Source organism: Phoenix dactylifera, unplaced genomic scaffold (genome assembly GCF_009389715.1).
Source record: "Phoenix dactylifera cultivar Barhee BC4 unplaced genomic scaffold, palm_55x_up_171113_PBpolish2nd_filt_p 000213F, whole genome shotgun sequence".
Classification (NCBI taxonomy): domain Eukaryota; kingdom Viridiplantae; phylum Streptophyta; class Magnoliopsida; order Arecales; family Arecaceae; genus Phoenix; species Phoenix dactylifera.
Genome location: NW_024067724.1, coordinates 697,355 through 720,122, shown reverse-complemented (window position 1 = coordinate 720,122; position 22,768 = coordinate 697,355). Strand labels below are relative to the sequence as shown.

Below are 22,768 nucleotides of genomic sequence, written 5' to 3'. Positions count from 1 at the left end.
CTTTCCGTTTCCTATTTTAAGTCGAACAAAGCTCTATTCTTTTTTTCGTCACCTAATCATGTGAACCCGGCCAAATTTCTTATTAGCTAAGCTAGGTGTTCCATAAAGAAGGGTGATTAAGAAGAGGAGCCTAATGGAGTACCAGAGTGCTCAGACGTAGCTCTATACTTCGAAGGACTCGTCATGCTCGGACCATATAATCTCAAGCCAACCTGAGCTCTCCCTTATTTTTTAATCCTTGACCATATTCAGGCTTGGCTTGTTTATAAGCCAAGATTTAGATATTGCTTGACCTCAGCTTGTTTCCTAGCCGAGCCGAGCTAAAACGACCTTTAAACGAGCCAAGCCCAAGCTCCTCATCAACAGCTTGCATCGTTTGCAGCCCTCCTGCGAAGCAACCACTGTTGTAGAATACCACAAATAGTTCATCAAACAACATAAATCTAAACAACATTGTTTCATGTGATCAAAGAAAGAATACTACTAATAAAGACGAGAGCTAAGCCAAACAGCTGGGCACTCCCTAGTCGCATTTTTGACAGTTTATTGGAACGAGCAGAGCATCATTATTCCCTTTACAGCTGCAAAGTATATCATAAGAACAGGGCCTGCTTCACAGGCATCATTAGAAAGACAACAGAATTTCCATAAGAGATTTCTGCGTGCCGCATATTTAAACACAGGTAGCGTTGGCTACATTTTGTTTTTCATCGTAAGGGTTATATTACTGCCCATATCTAACAAGAAAATGAAACTAGAAGAAAAAACTTAACTAAGAAGCTAAGCCCCAAATTTACAAAATGTATCTTGGGAAATAGAGCACCACGTTGATACAAAAGGAACATGATAAATAGCTGGACTGTTTAGAAGCAAGGGCTCAGCTCTTCACATATTTTTCTACATAAGCCTGCAGGGAACAAAAATACAAGGTAAGTAATCACCAAGAATAATGACAAGAACATTACCAAAGAAATAAACTAAAAGGATAAGCTTAGGTCACCTGTACAAGTCTGTTGAGTTTCGTTTTAGAGTGCAACAGATAAAGGTCGATTTTCTCCTGTGTTTGAGGGATATTGGGGCCCTGCATTGCACCAGTAACTTTCTCAACTACTTTCTTCACAATGGTCTTGTGAGCTTCTTTGCTCAAATGACCTTCCTTCCAAGTCGGCTTTAATATATCCTTCACATACTCCACAAGTGCACATTTGAACAACCGAATGCCCTTCATCTCCTTGCTTCTCTTGCTCTCCCCATCGGTCCGCATATCAGCATCCAAATCTTCCGAATGGGCAGCTTGTTCCTTCTTAATTTGACCAGTTTCTATTTCATTTACTTTCTTGGATGCAGTATCGCCACTCAAATCGGCCTGCATAGGATTATCATCTCCATGATGTTGTTTTTCCTCCAAATTAACACCCTTACTGGGATTGCCATCAGTGCCATCAATAATAGATACTGGAATCATGCTCTTCAAATGTGTTTGTGTTTGTGTTTCCACCATTCTAGGATCCTTTTGCTCTGTGGAATTTGATGAGAATCCAGGTGGAAGATTGCCGGTCTCAGACTTAATAGGTTGCATGCTATCAGATGTAGGAACATGGGGCTTTTGTGTCCAAGACCCTTCGCTAGGATGAAGAAATGGTGCCACAGGAGGTGCAGGAGGCGTCACAGAACTGGGGGGGAACAGTTGCGATGGTTGCAGTCCGGAATTATGGAAGTACTGTGCTAAAGATGCTGAAAGGTCTGTTATTCGAGCAGCTAGGTCACTGGTTACCACTTTGTGAGCAACAGGAGTATCAGAACATAGTGGCAATGGTTTTTTCTCTGATTCATCAGTTTTTTGATTAATTTGCTCCCTGCCTGTATTTTCGGAGCTTGTTTGAAGACTCTTCTCGTCTGATTTAAAGCTCACAGTATTTGGAGGTTCAGGAGTTGCATATTGATTTTGCCCATCTGGAACCAGTAGATGGATATTCTGGTTACTTGGTCCATTTTGAGGCGGAGGTAGACTCTGGTGACTCTGCCCACTCAAACTATTGTTCTGTTGGTTCAGTCCATTAAAAGGAGGAACAATGTATTGAATCTGCCCACCAAGATTGAAGTTCTGTTGGCTTTGTCCACTCTGAGGTGGAGGAAGGCTCTGTACAATTTGAAAGTTCTGTCGGCTCTGTCCGGTTTGAGGTGGAGGAAGATTCAGATTCTGTTGAATCTGCCCTCCAGGACTGTAGTTTGGTTTGTTTTGTCCAAGATGAACTGGCTGGTTCTGCATGCCAAGCTTAAAATTCTGAGTATTTAACAGTGCTGGAGGCACTATAAACTGACTCTGCCCATTCGAAGTCATTGGATAAAGTTGTTGCAATTGCCCACTAAAATTTAGTGGAGGGACAGTTTGCTGAAACTGGACATTTGGAGTGAAACTTTGTGCATGAAAAGACTGTGGACCCATATACTGGCTCTGCCCATCCTGGCTGAAGCTCTGTCCAGCAATAGAAACCACAGTGGATAGATTACTAGCTGAGTTCATCTCAGCGTTGGGCCTAGCATTGTTAGCAACCATAGTCCCATTTTTTTCACAAGAGAACATATCATTCTTAATGTTATATGTTCTATCAGCTGTCTGTAGTGCAGAGACTGTTGGAATTTGATACTGCCCAGAATTTTCTTCAGTAATTTTCTCTTCTTGGGAGGTTGAAGCCTTTTGGGAAGCTTCATGTTCTACTATTTGACAGTTGCTGCCTTCAGGATTTTGGGATTGTGGATGTTGAGGCTTCTGTCCAGAATCTACTCTATCAATAGACTGAGGAGGAGCAATTCCTGCACCATCATTAGAAATCCACTGCGATGAATTTGTCAGATTAATTGCAGTGGTCTGGTCACTACAATTTGAGATAATACTTCTTAAACCATCACCAGTTCCCAGATTATAAATCAAGCTATCATCACCTGGCCTGCCTTCCAAATGTCCATGAGTTCCACCTTGATGCGAGAACTTGCAATCTTCACCACGACGGCAACGGCCTTCAGCAAAATACTTGCAAGGAGTGTCACTTACCCTGCGAGACTCAATCCTCTGCCCAAGAGATGCATTTGAATCCCTTCTATCATAAGTCATTTCTCTGGCTTCATCTCTCATACTCCATCCACCATGAGAGGAAACTTCATGATGAACATATCTGCATGATGAACCCCTGTGGCATCTCCCCTTTGTAAAGTCATAACACCGCTCAGTAGACTTGTTACTTTTATGTAGTTCAGGTTTCACGCAGTCACCTTCATCATAGTGACTTCCATGCCTCTGGGATAGCTTATTCTGAGTGTAATCACTTTGCTCCCTTGAATCAGCATAGTTCTTCTCCCTGTTGTCATGTCCTGAGTATCTTCGCTTTTCATATCTGTCTTCTCTCAAATCTGTTTCATATTTCCTACCAGAATGCCTCCGACCACCATCCTCATGAAGGTACTTGCACTGGCTGCCTCTTCTACACCGCCCTGCTGCAAAATCTCTGCATGGTGGAGCAGATTTTCCTGCCCCAGTTCTACCTCTGTCGGCCCATCTCTCAGGTCCACGGTTCAAACCACAAGGACTCCTGCTCCTGCTCCTGCTTCTGCTCCTGCTTCTACTTCTGCTCCTGTATAGTTCAATATATCTGAGAATCAATCATGCAAATCAACTATGAAAATGGGAATTGTTTGTGGGTCATGCAAAAAGGGCAGCCGACAGTGCACAAGGATGGACAAGATCAACCAGATGAGTCAAAACATTTAGAAAATTTAACAGCAGATGAGGTGTTTAATGCATACCTGCGGGACCTCCACCAACCAGCTCTTGGAGAGATACTGCGACTATGCTGCCTCCACAAATCAAGACCAGGGGACATGCTTGAACTATAACCACGATCTTGAGCTATAACCAATCCATCTGTCTCCTTATTCATATTAACAACATTTACTGTAGTTTGGTATTCATGCTGTGGTTCCCAGTATGACTTACTTGAACCATCTTTATAGTGAAGTTCCAGGTCATAGTGCTTTGGAGATGGGGGCCTTTGAGAAAAATCTTTAGATAGTTTAGTATTGTCATTTGCTTGTTCAGACCATTTTGTAAATTTTTTATCTGCTTCAGATTTATCTTTATGCACAGAATCTTCAGCTTTTATTTCAGCCAACCTAGAAAATTGTTCACCATAAACATTTGAAGAATTCCGATCTGATTGTACTTTTTCCTTGCGAGGATCATTTGCTATTAAAGGTAGGGAATTGTCTTGTCTACTTATGACTGGTACATGTGGTTCAGCCACTACATCCCATTTAGATACCCGTTTCCTGACATTCTCAGCCATTTTTGTTCTCCTTATAAGCAGTGTTTGCAATATGTACTTTTTTTGGTGAACCTCCTAAGACAGAAGCCTTTGTTTCCTCAAAAATTTATTAGATCTTCAGACATACATCTGCAGAAAACACTGCACATCATAAGAACACCTACATCATATATTAAGAGATTGTTTTCTAGAGAAAATGCAAATGCTAAAGAATATATTAAAACAAAACATCTGAAATAGTTTTGTAAGCTGAAGGCTGTTCATACAAAATATCCAAGTAAATATGATGTAAAATGTAAAAATTGACATAACATTATAATACTTATTATGTCATAAAATGCAAATCACCGACAATAACTAAATTAATATAAAGATTCCATATACTACATATTGACAGGTAAATACAGCATATAGTAGCAGCAGCAGAGACAGGATATTGCAGGCAAGTTCAGTCTATAAGTTAATGATTTAATATTGTATAAATTTAATAAACTGAAAAACCCTTTTCTTACAAGTTATTTAAATATATAGAAGATATTGAAACTCTTAAACAAATTATCTTATTTCTTTTTGATCAATTTAAGATATAGTCCAGTCCATCTCTTTCTAACTCACATCAAAACTATGCAATGTCTATCTCCACACTTTAAAGAAATGATGGCACTAAAAAAGAATAAAAAAGCAAAGAAATAAAAATCTTTTGATGTTATTTTTAAATAGATCAATCAATTTTCAAAAAAAATGCAAAATGCATGACATCGTTACATAAAATAATAAATAAATGTGTGCATATGTATGTATATACTTATGTAAATATATGTGTGCACATATGCATAAATACGTGTATATGTATACATAATACCAAGATAACAGATCACCTTGAGTTTATAATTTCTTACAGAAAAAAACATGTTGGAGCTTAAGGAGCAAATGCCACAATTTTATAGGCATTAGCTTATATCAAAGCTCTTATAGATGGCTACAAAATATGAGGTACATTTACACCTCTCTCCCCCCTCCCCCCCTTTCTCTCTCTTCCTTTTTATTATTTTCTTCTTTTCTTTCCTATTTTTTTCTGCTTCACCTCTTTCCTACTGTTAAGTCAACACTCTAAGCAAAGAACTTCAGTATATCTCGAACAAGTAGATCTGCTTCCTTTCAGATTGGAAAATTTCAATATTCTAGATTTATTTGGCATGGTATGAAATATTCTTTGAAAAAGGTGGGAAATCAAAATTAGCTATGGAGACTTCAAGGAATATTGGAATGGAGATTTTGTGGGGTGGCATTGCATGAACCAGGTGTGGAATCTTGGCATGTGGGCACCCTTTGGCTTCTCCTGATTGGATGGCTTAGAGGAACCCCACTGAGGAATAGAACATTATAAGGTGCAAATTCAGGAGAAATAATCCTACTACTAATAGAATAACTGAAAGATCTAAGAGGCTTACCCTCCCCCCACCACCACCAGTGTTAACCACTAGAGAATACAGAGCATACATTAACCATGCATACCAGAAAACATGCATTCAGTTTCCCAAAGTGATAAAATGACCAAAAGTGCTGAGCATTGACATGTTTCATTTATATCAGCATATTATGTATGTCAAACAACACAAAACTGCATAGAAAGGAGACCAACCTATTACTTGCTTTTATGTCTGAACTATGTCAAATGATGTTTAAGAAAGATTATGTTTAGCTGACACCAAATTGTTGGGACAAAGCTTAATGGTTATGGCTATGGATTGCTTCAGGATGGCCTTTCAATTCATCTCTTTGCTTATTTTTTGTGCCCAACAATGCAGTAATTCAGTCATATCAAATCCTGCCTCTACCTTGTTCATTTAAACTTGTTTATTCCTGATCCATTGATATCTTGGAGGATTAGACCTCGATATGGTAATTTCCATGACCGACCTGGCAGGCTCTCATCTTCCCAAAGGCTGTCTTAGTCAGCAATGTCGCACCCAATCACAGTATTCATATCAGCTTTGAGCTGGTCATGATATGATATCAAAATGTGACCATACTTATGATTTTCACAATGACGAACTGTCAGGAATGCTTGGAGGTTATGGCAATGGTTAATACAGCTTTTCCTCTGCTTTTCCAGAACGGAACTAAATATTTTATAAAGAACAGGGAGAACGACACAATTTTGGTGCCAAAAAACAAAATTTACATAATATGACCAAAATTTAAAATATGGATCATCTCAGATGCAAATTCATTAGTGCACATTAGTTCGTGTGCTAGCTTATTTCCAGTGCCAAAAATGAATCTTAGATTTAGCTGAGAAAAGAGGTTCTAATCCTCACTATATCAGAAATTGCATACAAGACAACAAAGGTCTGATTTATTAGTTGCTTCACAGAGCCAGTCGATTACAATATGGTAACATGGAATTAACTGATGGTGGTGCCCAACTCCCTTATCAGATCTCTCTCTCTCTCTCTCTATGTATATATATATATAAAACATTACCTCACAGCTGCATTACATCATTAATCAGCAACTTGTTAATCATTTGAGACTGATGAAAATAGTAACTTGACCATCATCTTTTGATGAGACGAACATCTACACAAACAAGATGGCATATTTGATTACACAATTACCACCTAACAGTAGTTTATGAACTACAACTTCATAATTCATAGTATGACAAGAAATATTTGTGAAATTTATTTTTGGAATTGTCTGCCTCTGAAAACAGTGCAATTCCAATAGCTGACATTTAAGAGTAGCTTGTGTATCACAAGTATAAGCAGTTGAAGCCCTAGCCTTCTGCTTTCAGACTCCAACGCTGTGAATTAACTCCTTGCCTTCTTGCCTTCCTAACTCTAGCGCTAGCTGCACCATCTGAACTAGAAACACTAAGTGCTTTTGAAATGACTTTGTCATTCATTATCAAGGATATGGAAGAGATTGGAAGGGAGGATTAACATGGCCCAAGCATCCTATCATGAACCTCATACAATAAAGCCTCCCAACATGTCTATCTTGCTTCAGCCCAACATCCTGGACTGCGCAATGGCACTGATGTGTATATTCCAGTTTTCTGCCAGAAAAAGAGCATTTTATATTAATTTTAAAGTTTATGTACTTAAACGATGACCTATCTGTTACATCTGTATTTATTCTTTTCATAATTTTTTTGGTGCGATAGAGTTGTAAGTACTTGTACAGTAGAGATGTTAATATTTAATAATGCAATGCCATATGTTGGTTATGCTATATCAGCAACAGCAAGCATATTTAAAGATTGTTAGTGCAAACTGCATTTATAAGAGATACATTGGTTATGCTATATCAGCAACAGCATGCATGTTCAAAAGATATTTTTAGTGCAAAATGCATTCATACAAGGTGAACATGTTTGAGGCTAATAAGATATGCATCAAATCACAAATATAATCTAGTGAAAAAAAGTTGAGGCTTCCTTATAGCATATTCAGCTGATGGCTTAGTTATCTAACGTCCATAGTGCCGTAGGAACACATCATACTCTAGTTGAACATGTACATATGTACTTGTAATGGAAAAAGATAGAAAACCTATTTTAATTCATGATCGAAGTCCCGCTGATTGAAAATCTGGCATAGAACAAATGATTGGGTCATGTTCAATGACAGTTTCTTCTACCTTTTCCGCAAGCAGAAGCCATAATTGTTTGACGCAAACAATCACAAAAGACACCTATTTTTAATTCACGAACAAAGTACCACTAATTGAAAACCTGGCATGGAAGAAATGTTTGGTTCATGTACAATGACAGTTTCTTCTACCTTTGAAGAAAGCAGAAGTCAGAATTGTTTGAGGCAAGCAATCACAAAAGAGACACCTAAAAAGCCAAAAGCAATATAGAGAAAGAATTCTGGCTTCTGAGCTTCATCACTTGGGCCACAGCTCAATTAGTCCAAAGAACTTGAATTAGCAGCTGGCCTGCACCTGATTTTCTTCTTTGAAAATATTTGCAACAATTCTAGCATGTTTTGCAATGTCTAACATTTCTTTGAACTAAAGAAAACAGAATCAAAGTACTTCTTTCAGCAGGAGAGATTGCATTGATATTATCCACAGCCAAATCATTCTACAGGAAAAGACTTTAGTCAACTTTGTTACAATCCTGATTACAGCAATCCCTGCACTCATAGGATCCCACAGCCACAATAGTCCAGCTTCTTGAAAATCAATACGAAACTCATTCCAAATTTAGTTTTAACACATGGAGGCCATTTTATCAAGAGTAGCCTTCTCTCGGACACAATGGGATTAATTTGTACAAGTATTGGTTTCCCTTCAGTGCTCACTTTCCAGAGTTCTGTAGTAATTTGCTTGTAGAAACATACAGTTCAGGTGTTTCTTTAGATCAACGCTAGCTAGAAAATGTTCTTTCCTTAAAAAAATGCAACGATCTCTGCACTTCTGGCATCCTATCAAATCCACCCAATCCTGCATTGAAGAAATACAGCTCCATCAGCTCCTGGAAAATCCCAGAGAAGATCAAATAATCCTATGGTTCCTTCATTGCACGATTATGATCATTCTAAATTTCCTAAAGAAGGGTACTCCAGACATCAGCTAGAGGCTAATGAGTAATGACTTTGATAGAGTTTTCACTATCGTGCCCTTAATGTGGCACCTAGTAGCTAGGAAGTTTTCACTTTGGAAGTTTTATGCTCAAAATTTTCTAATTCCTAATTCAATCAGGATTCCTAGTGTTTCACTTTTGAAAATTCTTTAATTATATGATCAAAATATAAGCACACCTTAGAAGGAAATGCATTTCAGCCTAAAGAGAGAATTCTTGGCAATAAATAATGGTGCATATCATTAATTTTTATGAACCATGCAACAAATTAATATCATATAGTACACAGAGTCAAGTGATACATTTTTCCTCTCATGTAACAGATACTACATTGCATGCTTCAAACATTTACTAGATCAAGACAAAGGTGCAGAAAACAGACATAATTTAGTAATCATAACCTAGTTAAATAAGGATAAACACAGGAATGATATGCTTAACAGTACAAGAAGATCGAATATGAACAATGACAACTTCATGATCAGAAGCACAAACGTTTCGGCATGTGTAATCTAGTACTTAGAAACCTTGCATATTTGGTGAAGGAAGACCAATGATATAAAGTCTGTAGACATGATGATCTAGGGCTAGAACATTTGGTTCTGACAATAAGGGTATGGATATGGATCTTGATAGCTAGAACTTTTATGTTGGTTACTTGGTTGTCGACATTATATGGCTACATGCTTGAAAGAGAAGAAATTTTTGTGTTGATTGGGAGACTACATTGTTTGAGTCATTGCGATAGATCATATTTTATTTGTGTTATTAATATATTGCTTGTATGATTGCTAAATTGTGACATACTTATCATTATTTGAAAAATTTATTTAGGTGGTGGAAGTGATCTTTCCCCTTGCTTTGTGTATCCAAACCTTTGAAGGCCAATGTCAAAAAGGACCCAGGTTGAAAATATTGTTCAAAGCGAGGCACAAAAGACAACAACAAGCTTTAATGCAATTATCGTGGGCACATTTCAAATGGCAGCATATTTAGATTCAAAAGTACATAGCGATACAGCGTTTTGAAAGAAGGCACCAGATGAGATTCAAATGGAGATATAAGAACACATGAATCAAAACAAGGAAAAAAAGGGTTGACAAAGCAAAGGAGAAGAGTGAAGAAAGAGTCGATGAAGTCCCTTGAACTATCTGAAAGGAGGGAATATGATGTCTATGATGATGTGGATGCCAATGAAGAGAATATTGATGTAACTCCTATCATTGGAGTTCTTCAAAGGCCAAGAGGCCTCGCACTTCTGGTCCGCTTGATAAGTTTATGACTCTGGACCCTGAAAAGGTAGTGAAAGAAAAGTATATGAGGCAAATAACAATGGATGAGGTCAAGAATAAGGGAGGGATAAGGTATGTCAGTACATTGCCTGGCATATTTACAAAGAGTGTATATCATTGAATACGGTCATCTCTAAGAGTTCTGCTTTGATGCTTGAAGCAATAGGACAATTTGGACCAGGACTTCAAGGCCCTTCCTTGTATGAGATTTGTGAGTAGTTTTAACGTGAAGTCGAAAAGAGATGGCTTGCAAAACCATAGAAATGTATGGGAGCAATATGAGCGCACGGTCATGATTGATGGTTGGATGAATAGGAAAGGTCGAAGCATCATGAATCTTTGTGCCAATTGTCACTTGGGCATTACATTCTTAAAGTACATTAATGCTTCAAATGAAGTAGACATTGAAGAGTACATATTCAAGTTGATTGAAATTGTACTGAAGAAGTGGGACCGAAAAATGGTTGCACGTTGTCATAGATAATGCGTCTTCTTATTTTGTGGATTCTCAATTTCTAAAGGAGAGGTACCCTGCGATATTTGGATGCCTTGTCTTCTCATAACCTCAATCTCATGCTGGACGCCATTGGGAAATTGTATAGGATACACAGTGTAACTTCTAAGGCAAAAGTTATCACAATATGCATCTATAATCATCATATCACCTTAAGCATGATGAGGTGTTGCACCAGGAACGACTTGGCGAGGCTAGGTGTTACTTTGCAATGGCATTTCTAAGCTTACAAGGTTTCTTAGCAAAAAGAAGGCTTAGATTCATGTTAACATTAGATGAATTTGGATGGATAGCTGACTTGCAAATAGGCCAACAATGATAGGGAAAAAGGCATCAGCTATTGTATTGAACACAAATTTTTGAAATGGGGACTACATTGAAGATATTTAGGCCACTTATTCGAAATCCTCACCTAGTGGACGGCAATAAGAAACCGGCTATGGGATAAATACATGGCACAATAGAAGATACAAGAGAAGAAATAAAGAAGACCTATGACGATGACGAGAGCAAATATAAACCCATAAGATATTATTGATGGGAAATGTGAACCAAGGCTATGTAGTCCCTTGCATAAGGCTAGTTATCATTTAAATCCGCATTGCTTTTATGCGAACAAGGGCATACAAAGCAACAAACTTCTTATTGATGAGTTGATTGAGTGCATTAGACAGTGGGCCTTGGTACAATGGTAAGGTTGCTCAATTGTGACCTAGGTGTCATAGGTTTAAAACAAGAATACAACCTCTCTGCTTCTAGGAGTAGGTTGTGTACATCATCCTCCCAAACTCCGTAGTGGTGAGAGACTCATGCACTAGGATGCCTTTTTTGGGGGGTGAGTGCATTGAACATTTTAATGAAGGAGATGAAGAGGCACAAGGTAAGATGAGCATGAAGAGTTTGATTCTTACAAAAACTCCAAATCTTTTGGCAAGAAGACGGCCTTAAGGCAAAGGTTTAGCCAATTAGCCCTGAGTTTAATCTAGGTATAGTTTTCCTTTTTGCTTTTTTCTTTTTAGCCTAGACATATTTTACATTTCTATAATTAACATTATAACATGAAACAGTTAAATGGTGGTCGTTGTAAGGGGGATGCCCAATACTTGCAAGCTATGGCCATTAGGATTTTGAGCTTGATATGCAGTGCCACCGGGTGTGAATGTAATTGGCATACTTTTGAGATGGTAAGTGAATGTTATGTTATATTTTAGCAAAATTGGTAAATTTTAGTTTGAAGTATAATGTTGAAGTATTATTTTCATATAGATTCATACCAATAGGAGAAATAGATGAGCAAAAAAGGCTCAATGATCTAGTCTATGTCCAATTTAATGCCAAAGCACAACAACACGAGGATACAAAAAAAAAAAACCATAGCATCAAAGTACATGTTAAATGTGGTTGCTTGGATGTCCAATTTGAATATTTATGAGGAAGAAGTTTTTGTTGGATTGGGGTTGACTTGGAAGTTAGTTGAGGAGGCTTCGAGAGCAAATGAAGCTTTGAAGTCTAAATGAAGTATTAGAGTTAGGAGGTCCATGGCCTCATCTTCCAAGGCTTCAAGTTCTCAAAGGGTAGATGATGTGAGGAAGAATCTTTGGAATCAGAGGAGGACGCTGAGGAAGAGGAGGTGGAAGAGAATGTTGAGTTGCATGATAATTAGATGATGAATTTCATTTCGAAGTAGAGCTTCTGCATCTTAGAGAAAATTAGAGTTTTATTAGACTACAATTAGTCTTGAGATAGGCTTGACAACATTCTACTTTGGGACATGCTTCCTAGTTTTGTGGATATTTGTTATGGTATCTTATTTTGGATTTTGCTTCATCTTGAAAAAAATCATAGTATTAATAGTCTAGTACGAGCCCGGTGATATAAGCTTGTTGGCATTTTGTTTTGGACATGCTTAATGATTTTATGGATATTTTCTCATATATATCACTATTGACATGTAATGATGGTGACAATTTATTGGTTGGAAGTTAAATATACAAGTATTTTCAAGTTTGTTGTTTACATGGATTATCTTTTACTCTTCATTTTTGTTGTTTAATCGTTTATTATTCATTTGTCTAGCTTGCTTAATGCTTAATTGTGTAATTATACTTATGGTTCATTATTCAATTGCTTATTGTTTATATTAACATTTTATTTACGGTGAATTGTCATAATTTTATTGTCTTTCCATATGATGAATTACAATTATTTTAATTAATTGCTTATCATTCATTTATATGGTTTACTTGGATGCCTTTTGTCATCACTTTCATTTTCTTATTTTCAGAAATAGAAAATAGAAATTATGTTTCGACTTTATTTCTAAATTTTTAAAATATGTGTATGGTAATAATCAATCATTTTTAAAAACATAAACATGATGATAGTGTCTAAGGTGGTGATAGTGGTGAAGTGGTGGAAAAGACAGTGGAGGCCACAGTGGTGACAGCCACAGCTACAACAAGGGGGTGCTAGCACCGACAATGAGGTGGTGGCAGTGATAATGAACGTGGTGGTGGTGTGGAGAAGGCTATGATGGCAACAACTATGTGGCAGAACCTGTGGGAGAGGTGATGGCAGCGGTTGTGGTGGCAGTGATAATGAAGGTGGCGGTGGTGTGGAGAAGGCTATGATGGCAACAGCAGCAGCAGGTCCCTAATGCCAAACAGGTCCCTAATGTTTAGTTTTATTAATTATATAGTTACTGTTCATTAAGTATATAGTTAGTGTTCATTAGAAACTAAACTCCATGATGAGAAAGAATAGCACCTTCAAACTCTCCATCATAAACTCTGAGCAATACCATTTACAAATGCCAAAAGAATAAAAACTGGCAGTTGCTAGATGGAAAGAGAATAATATCATTACCAAAAAAGAAGAGAGTCAAACAAGAAGCATTTACCCTCAATAGGCTTCAAAGCATTCTCTGGCTTAGCAACGGTAGCCATAATGACCAAAAAATAATGCCTGCTTCCAAACAAGCACCAATGGTACCTACAACACAAGATAGAAGTCGATGTTAATACTTGCAAACCAAACAATAAAATGTAAACCACTGGATGCATTAGAGAACACCCAAGTTTTTAAGAAAATCATCTTGGTATCAAAGACTACACCAAAATATGCAAATTTGAAGAAAACCCCACGTTTACGATTCTAAAGGCCATTAATCTTCTATGCAAGGCAACAAAAAGCACTAGATTACATATGGGAGACCAGTAACAAAATACGCAACCTGGAAAAGTAAAAGATCACTTTTAGCTCCAAGAATTCCCTATAAACAACTCGCACAAATCTTAAACTTGCCCAAAAAAAAAGCAATACATAATTGATGTCTTCTGAATTATTATGTACTATAAAACCTTCAATGTTCAAGGAAAAAACAAAATACATCTAGTCTAATGAGAAAACCTCAATGGGATATAATCTAAGCAGAGGGCTAAAGATGTCAAGCTAAACGCATCAAATGACTACATAATGTACCCCTATTAGCAAAAAGATCCATCTAGATCCAAATTTGGACTTAAAAGGCTTTTGGAACAAGCTATGGACCTAGCAAGCATCATCTCATTTCATATTCAGTCCAATCTGGTAATTGTCAGATCCATACTCGATAACCAGGTAGTTTACTCAACAGTAGTCCACGTGCATTATACGCGTAATTCAAATAAGCATACATGAGATATGATGTAACGTGCGTGTAATAAACAGCATACTCCATTTTTAATTTTATATCTAATGAGTGTCATTTGGATTACTAATAATCCATGAATGGTCCTTTTTGTTATAAGAACATCCAAATTTACATCATAATCCTATGATAAAGTGGATGGAATGTCTTCAAAAAATTCCCTAGGAAAATTTCCACTTCATAGTATGCAACAAGGCAATAGCTAGCCAATTTGCAAAAGCATTTTATGCTATAGAGGTTCATTTAACTCTACCATGATGATTCTCACCTAGAAGACAACATATCCTCAATGAAAATCTCCCATATTTAGGATCAAAGAAGTCAACTGACTAACAATCTTGAACAGCTCTACTAAGTTCGATAGCGCCACACAACCTTCTAGAATTACTCGAGCAGCTCAAAGCCCATTCTCTGTGCGCATATATTACTTCAAAAGATCTCACAAGGTTTGCAATGCTGGTTTCAATATCCATATCAGTACCATCTTGGTTTGTGCCAATACAAGTCAGTTTGGTGTACCGACGCTCAATATTACATGAGATCTGATGTAACGTGCATGTACAAAACAGCATACTTCATTTTTAGTTTTATATCTAATGAGTGTCATTTGGATTATTCAATCCATAAATTGTCCTTTTTGATATAAGAATATCCAAATTTACACACAATCCTCTGATAAAGTGGATGGAATGTCTTCACAAACTTCCCTAGGAAAATTTCCACTTCATAGTGTGTAACAAGGCAATAGCTAGCCAATTTGCAAAAGCATCTTACACTATAGAGGTCCGTTTAACTCTACCATGATGACAACATATCCTCAATGAAAATCTCCCCTATTTAGTATCAAAGAAGTTGGCTGACTAACAATCTAGAACAGCTCTACTAAGCTCGATAGCACCACACAACCCTCTAGAATTACTCGAGCAGCTCAAAGCCCATTCTCTGTGCACATATATTACTTCCTTCAAAATATCTCACAACGTTTGCAATACCGGTTCCAATATCCATACCAGTACCATCTTGGTTTATGTTGGTACGAGTCAATTTGGTGCACTGACACTCAATATGAACCCCCCCCCCCCCCCCCCGAGTATTGAGTATCAGTCCAGTGCAGTGAACCTTGACAATCTCTATTCCAATTTCATCTAATTACACAAAATTGTCTAGACTTATTTAGACCTTGTAGCAACGCAAGAGGTGGTATATATCTTCTTAATACCAACCAAGTATCTAGCAAATAATTGATCAATGGCCGATGGCCAAGATAGACGCGTACACACCAAGTATAAATTAAAAGCTGTCATTTCTATAACAAAAACATTTTCTTACAAAACCAGAAACTAGGCCGGTAAAAAAGGGTTGAAAAACATATGACGTAAACCTTCTAGCATGATACAATGGTGCAGAGATCTAGTATGACCTATTAGCAAAAGCAATATACAGCATAAATAGTTAAACCGGCATATTCATTGGATATAAGTTTGAAAAATCCAAAGCCTTATAGGATTTGAACTCCATTTTGAATTCAAACCTCCAGAAATTTTTGAATATATATCTTCCTTCAATCCGACATTTTGCAAAAAATGGTTCAAAAACATAATGATGTAGACCTTCTAAAATGATGCGGTATTTTAGAGATCTGACGTAGCTATAAGTGAAAAACATAGTCAAGTTAACCAAACCAGCTCACTGGTTCAGTTTGAGTTTGAATTCGGAAAATAAACTCACTACTTAGGTTGGGATTTAAGGTTATATCCAATCACACATATTGCTTTGGATTTGACTCTTCCTTCGGACTGACTTGTTGGCTTTGCAGTTAATGACCTACCTTTGGTATTTACACTGTTATGAAACATCGCCATGCAAATGTATGTTGCAAAAGTCATGCTAAAGATTGTGCAAACAAAGAAAAATAGTAATCAGTTTTCTACAAACTAAGGTAATCCACAGTGTAAAGACCAACAGATCCAATAGGAAATAAGAACATAAGCAGAAACTGCTGACATTTTTTACAGAATTGAAGAAAACAAACTCTTTTTTAGAAGAACCCTTCCTTTGGAAAAATCATAAGAAAAAAATACCTAATATTATGGCTAGAGCAGCGTAGGTTAAGCCCATGAAGCGCCCCTTCTCTTTTCTGCATTCCTCTCCTATAACCATCTCTCTAGACTTTCAACTAGCACTTTGCTTGGCATGTATAATTCTTAATAACAGCTTGAATAGGAAATATAGCCTGCAGGATCCTATAAGTGAGCCCATAGCGGTGAGATGCCAAATTTTGATTGCAATAACCATTCCCCTAGGAAAAATCATAAGAAAAAAATAATAATATTATAGCTAAAGCAATGTAGGATAAGCCCGTGAAGCATCCCTTCTCTTTTTCGCACTCCTCTTCTATAACCACCTCTCTAGACTTTCAATTAGCAAATTGCTTTCTCACAGAAGCACTAAGACTAGGACTTGGCCTGTATAATTCTTAATCACACCTAGGAATAGCCTGCTGGATCCTACATGTGAGCCCATAACTGTGAGACGCCAAATTTTGATTGCAAGAAATCCAGCACCAATAACTAAGAGAGTTCCTTTTCCTCCTTCAGATAAGCCATGAAAGGAATCTTTGTCTGATTCTTTTGAGAGTATGCAGAGATTCCTCGCTTTCTCATTCTCTATAAACAGGGCCCAAGTCCTTTTTGCATTCCATCCCCACCCCTCCTCTTAAGATCAAATATTCACCTCTTACAAAACTTAATGCCTATTTTGTCCTTTTCCAAAAGATAGAACACAATCATTTTCTGCCAATTTTTACTTTGGCTAGTCTTCGATTTAAACTAACTTCAGACTTTTTTTGCCTTATATACTCAAGGGGTATAAAACAACTAAAGTGCATGTTACTGTAATCCAAGTAAGCTCTTAGACTCTCCATCTTTTCACACAACAATGCATCTTTTTCTCAAACAAACCCAATCTTATCTTCTGCAGGCTCTAAACAAAAACTCCACCTTTGACTTCATCTAAATATATAATTTAAAGATCGTCCTGAGACATATGGCCTCATGAAAGCACTGCAAACTTTTGCTTTCACTGGTAGGATAGAGCATGCTCTAGTTCCAAAATAATAACTTGACTATGCTTTGCAAATTCTCCTTCCATTAGAATACGAAGCAATACCTTTCTCCTCAAGAGATTCAGCGTTGCTCAACCCCACATTAACACTTCTTTTCAACCCGTATATGTTCTTAAATTACCACCTTCCATCACCACTAAGCCCTTGCTGACTTTTTCTTTGGATAAGCAATGCAAAGCCCTTAATGACTTTCAAAACCCCACATGTTGCTTCCTATCCATAACCTAGCAAATTCATGATCCTTTTCAGACAAACATCTTTGAACACACACCTTTAAGGGGTATCAATCAAGTTAACATGGCTATGGTCAATGTAAGCTCCTCAATTATCCATTTTCTTCACCTCAAGATGCTTCCCTTCCCCCTCTTTCACAAATCAATTTTTTGTATGACAAGCAAAAACCTAAAATTTTCAGGATTTTACTTTTAGAGAATCTATCCTTCAACATACTCACCTTGATGAATCTCCTAATGCATATGGCAACGCAAAACCTCTGTGACTTTTAGCAATAGGATAAATGATGCTCAACCAGCTACCTATACAAGTCCACCTTCTTTAGAAGATAAAACACACTCTTCACCTCTAGAGAGTCATGATTGCTGAATTTGATGTAAACAACACTTTTTTTCAACAAGTTTTTTTTCACCTTTCATCACCACCTCTAAGCCCTTGGTGACTTTCAAAAGTTTTGCCTTGTTACCACAACCACTAGAGGTTGATAACCAAGTGAAATCAGGTTTATTTTCAGCCCCAAGGCATGCCTGAACTTGATTAATTTTCACATATTAGCATCATAAATCATCATATTAACACTCTTTACTCAAACAACTACTCATAGCTCATTATATTGCATAAGTACCTTCTTGTTGTCACACGAAGCACAATTCCATCCTAGTGTGGAGATGAATAAAATTGACACCAAGGCCAGAGAAAAATGCGTAGAATTATATTCAAATAAAGAAACTGTCAGAAATATGATTCAACATCACCGTCACCAAAAAACATATGATGCAACACTTTTTTGCACCAAATTGTTATCCTTTTCTCAATTCTAAATCTTCTTTTATCTAGATACAATCATGAGTTAGAACTCTTTTCTTGCTAAATAGAAGCATGTGATTGTACCTTTAGCACTCAATTGTCAATGTCCTTTATCCTTCAAAATAAATCATTTACTTGAGAATCGTTCAAATATAAGCTACTCTCTAATCTCATTAAACAACATTATTGTAATCATCTCCATTCTCTTTGTAGAGGAGTGTGACAACCAAATAACTTTTAGTACGGTTAACAATGTTTTGTATCAATTTCAAGATAGCCACAAAGTCCTCATCCTCAACTCGACCTATTGATAATAAGGACGAAAAAACGTAAACCAAAACAAAAATAAATTATATTATATGGGTCCCTACCCAGCCTACAATCCAATTAGGGTGCTCTCAATTTTTAATCATATATTTTAAAGAGAAAAACTTAGCAACCACACCTATATTTTCCACATTAATTTCCCATATGTCTAGATTGGTTGAAATACATGTGAATGCCAGCATGATTTACGAGAGACCAAGCTCTCCGAATTATCAAAGAAGACAAATCTCTTTCCAATATTACCCTCGCCTCCATGTATCTTCTCTCTCTCATCTTGCCCTCCTCTCTCCTAATAGCTAGCATCTTTCTTTTTTGATTTTTCCCCTCATGAGCTCTCTATCTTCCATCCTTTCCTCTCACTCTATTTCCTACCCTAGATGACAACATCCCTCACATCCCACACGCCTATAGATTTTCTTTAACTTTCATCTTGAATATGTATATATTCATTTAAGATGTCTCTTTCATCTAAGCTGATGCAAAACAATATCACGTTGAACTCGAAGATCTTGAGGAACATATCCATCCCAAAAAGTTCTTAAGGAATTTTACACTAACTTGTTCTAAAATTCTGGAGCTTTTTTTCTGTTTTTTCCCCTATTGAAGGAAGAAAAGGCCTTAACATATTTTATTTAGCGTCTAAGGAAAATAAAACCTTTGTTTTCGATTTGGCATACATTGTTTTTAGGTTGCAAGAAATTCTCACACTAGTATGTCTAGGGAATACTTTGTTTTGGGTTTTTTTTTCTTTTCTATGTTATTTATTTATACCTTTTCATGACCCAAAGGATTTATGGGTTTGGGTTTCTTTCCAATCTGATCTAATTTCCCTGCTTTTGTTTTTTTGCATTTGGATTTTCTACTTGAGGGGAAAAGAGTAGTTAGTGGATCAATAGCTTGTAACAATGAGTGAGACGCACTACATTAGATCTTGAGTCTAATGAGAGAAAAAAAAGGGAAGAATGGCGATGTGGGATAAACTTCATAAACGGTATTTTTGGCATAATATAATGTTTTCTTAGGAAACTGGAACAATTGGATTTGCTAGGCATGGGAAGCTCACATTGTAGCAATGAGAGAGAAGAACTACATTTGATGTCTTGATTCCAATGAGAGAAAAAGAGAGAAAGAACGATGATGTGGGAAAGACTTCACAAAGCATATTTTTGGTAATAATATAACTTTTTCACTAAGAAATTGGAACCATTGGATTTGCTCAACATGGGAAGCTCACGTGCAAGAGCAGGTCTGGCTGCTAGCTTCTGTATATCTTAAGTTAATGATAGGATATATATATATATATATATATATATATATATATATATATATATATATATATATATATATATTACATATAACAATGCCACCAGCTAATAAGAAAAAAAAGAAGGGTGAGTTCAATTGCAACAATAGCTGGATATGAGAGGCCATATGGCAATAATAAGAGCAAATCTATAAGCAAAACAGACTCTAATAGACTAGAACACACAAACAGAAGTCCTAAATGAAGACCTGAACTCAGAAAGAAGCTCTTGTATCATTCTCAATACAAAGAGAATGAAAAACCAACAGATAAATACACAAGCATCAAACTTTATATTTTTCGCACTTTGACCGTTTATTCCCAACTCAAGACCTCAGCCGCTTTTGAAAATCCACGTGTTCCCTTGTCACCACAACTACTGGAGGATGCTACACCTAGCAAATTCAGGTTCATTTTCAGCTCTAAGATATGCCTTAAGTTCTGTTCAAGTTCATACATAAATTTCATCTTAATGTGCTTTGTTCCAAATTCCAATGATTATGGCTGACTCATTGCATTCCATTACAACCTTCTTGCCGCTGTAAGGCTTGCATTGCATGTCCCGGACCATTTAAAGAGAAAATTGTTTGGACCAATGCCTGTCATTTCACTTCTCAAAACTTGTTGGAGACTGTTTCTTTTTTTTTTCTTTGATATAACCCTGTTTCTTACAAAAGAAACTTACAATGATGCCTTTTGCATTTAAAAGAAACATACAATGTTGCCTTTTGCATTTATCTGTATCCTTTATCCTTATCCTTTATCCTTCAAAACAAGTTATTCAAAAGGGAATTCTTCACTCATTAGATACTTTCTCATTTCATCAGATAAAAAATTCCCTATCATAATCACACACACACAAAGGGAGCTCCTTAATAGGAATCGCCACAGGTTGGCTTGAGACAGGTCAGATTCAAGAAGGACGAGAAAACCCTCAACCCAAACTCGACTGTTTATAAGGCAATCATGGGGAAAAAACAAAACATTAAGCCAAGTTCAAGACATATGTTGCATGGTAGAGGGAGCTCCTTATTAGGGCGCGCCATAGGTTGGCTTAAGACTAGTCAGATTCAAGAAGGACGAGAAAACCCTCAAACCAAACTCAACCGTTTATAATCTGGTAATGGAAAAAAAAGGACAAAACATTTAAGCCAAATCCAAGACATTTATTTTACATGGAGCCATGCCGAACCCACACAATGATTAAAGCTTCATTTGCGAATCAAGTATTTGAACAAATGAAAATAAGCCCACACCATGATTGAAGCTTCGCTTGCAAATCATGTATTTGAACAAATTAAATTAAAGAAATACAAAACCCAGGGAACAAAAAACTAATCAGATCCATGGGAATAAAAAAAGAAAGAAATCAAACTTTAGCAACTTAAGAGTAACCCAGGAACAAAACATCCTCTCGCAGTTCCAACCAATAAAAAAATCATCAAAGTCCTCGTTTTCTCAGTCAAAAATACCTACTCCTATCGTTAATTTCGACCTCAGAGCCGTTATTCCTTGGCATGAAGCACGAAAAAGGCAGAGAGAAATGAGGATTTTAACGAATAGGTGGAGATTACTCACTCGAGTATAGGCGTGCAGTAGATCTCCTCGACGCTAGGGTTTAAAGAGTGCGAGCTGTGGAGAGAGCTTGAGGCGCCGATCTCTGGCGTCTTCTTCTTCTCCTCTTCGAAGCCTCGGGTCCCGATCGCGCCGCCGGAGCTCGGGATCAGGGTTTGCCTTCTCCCCGACGACAGCCGAAAGAAAGGGGGATAGAAGAGTAAGAGAGGAGGCAAGGGCGAATAAGACCAGATTTATATCAATCCAAAGTAGGTTTTCCCTCGAGGACCGCTACAAAACTATGGGTTCCTCTTTTTCATTCTCGCAACCGAACCGGCCTTGTCATTGCTTTCCGCCCAATGCTGTGTTGGATAGGTAATCTTTCGCTCCATGATGATGATTGATGGATGGCAGGGTAATGTAGTTTCTTGAGGTCATGTGTGTCGGAAGGCCAACACAGCCACTTACCAAGAGCCCTCCTATGCAGTATAGCACTCGAAAAATTTTCTCCGGATGAATCAGACGGATGTTTCCTACTCGTTTAGTCGGCTTTTTTCTTTTAATTTTCTTAATTATACTTATCTACATTTAGTGTGAGGAGCCGGTATATAATAATAATAATAATAATAATAATAATAATAATAATAATAATAATAATAATAATAAATGTGAGGTACTTTTTAAATAATTCTAAAATATTTAATAAAAATTTTAAAATAACTTTCTGGCCCATCAAGTCCAAAACTTTTTTGCGAGCTTGGATCTAGATTTTAAAACCTGGCGGGCTAGACCGAGCCTAAAATATAACCCCATTCGTTAAACAGGTTGGACTCAGGTTTAGTTGCGAAGCCCATTCAATGTTATTCGGGCCCATTCATGGTTTGTCGCCTATTAAGAGATCCTATTCTCCTATCTTCCCCTTTGTAGGTTTCCCTCTTCTTTTTTTCTCCAATCGTCGAGTCGTAGTGGTTGTGTCAAGACGACATGGCGTGGCCCACCTTGTTGGGGG

General features: G+C 37.1%; 1 protein-coding gene across 7 annotated transcripts; it reads right to left on the bottom strand.

Moving 5' to 3' along the window:
- Nucleotides 1-593: 593 nt before the first annotated feature.
- Nucleotides 594-22,136, bottom strand: LOC103720926 (zinc finger CCCH domain-containing protein 55-like). 7 transcript variants are annotated; one of them, XM_026809948.2, is made up of 6 exons: nucleotides 21,784-22,136; nucleotides 13,622-13,713; nucleotides 8,111-8,777; nucleotides 3,802-4,448; nucleotides 1,001-3,647; nucleotides 594-907 (listed from the first exon to the last, which is right to left on the bottom strand). In XM_026809948.2, exons 4-6 carry the CDS (start codon nucleotides 4,338-4,340, stop codon nucleotides 878-880), a joined length of 3,216 nt encoding a protein of 1,071 aa, XP_026665749.1. In that variant the 5' UTR covers nucleotides 4,341-4,448; nucleotides 8,111-8,777; nucleotides 13,622-13,713; nucleotides 21,784-22,136; the 3' UTR covers nucleotides 594-877. The 7 variants fall into 7 exon arrangements, with proteins under 7 accessions (XP_026665749.1, XP_017701620.1, XP_008809119.1 ...); XM_017846131.3 differs by having other exon boundaries at nucleotides 1,001-3,611; XM_008810897.4 differs by having other exon boundaries at nucleotides 1,001-3,629; nucleotides 21,784-22,135.
- Between the last annotated feature and the right edge of the window lie 632 nt (nucleotides 22,137-22,768).

Excerpts from the sequence above, each read along its gene's own strand:
- LOC103720926 (XM_026809948.2), bottom strand. The coding sequence starts at position 4,340 with ATGGCTGAGAATGTCAGGAAACGGGTATCTAAATGGGATGTAGTGGCT. Across the intron at positions 3,648-3,801 it reads GGTTGGTGGAGGTCCCGCAG|ATATATTGAACTATACAGGA; the intron begins GTATGCATTAAA and ends ATTGATTCTCAG. Across the intron at positions 908-1,000 it reads AACTCAACAGACTTGTACAG|GCTTATGTAGAAAAATATGT; the intron begins GTGACCTAAGCT and ends TGTTCCCTGCAG.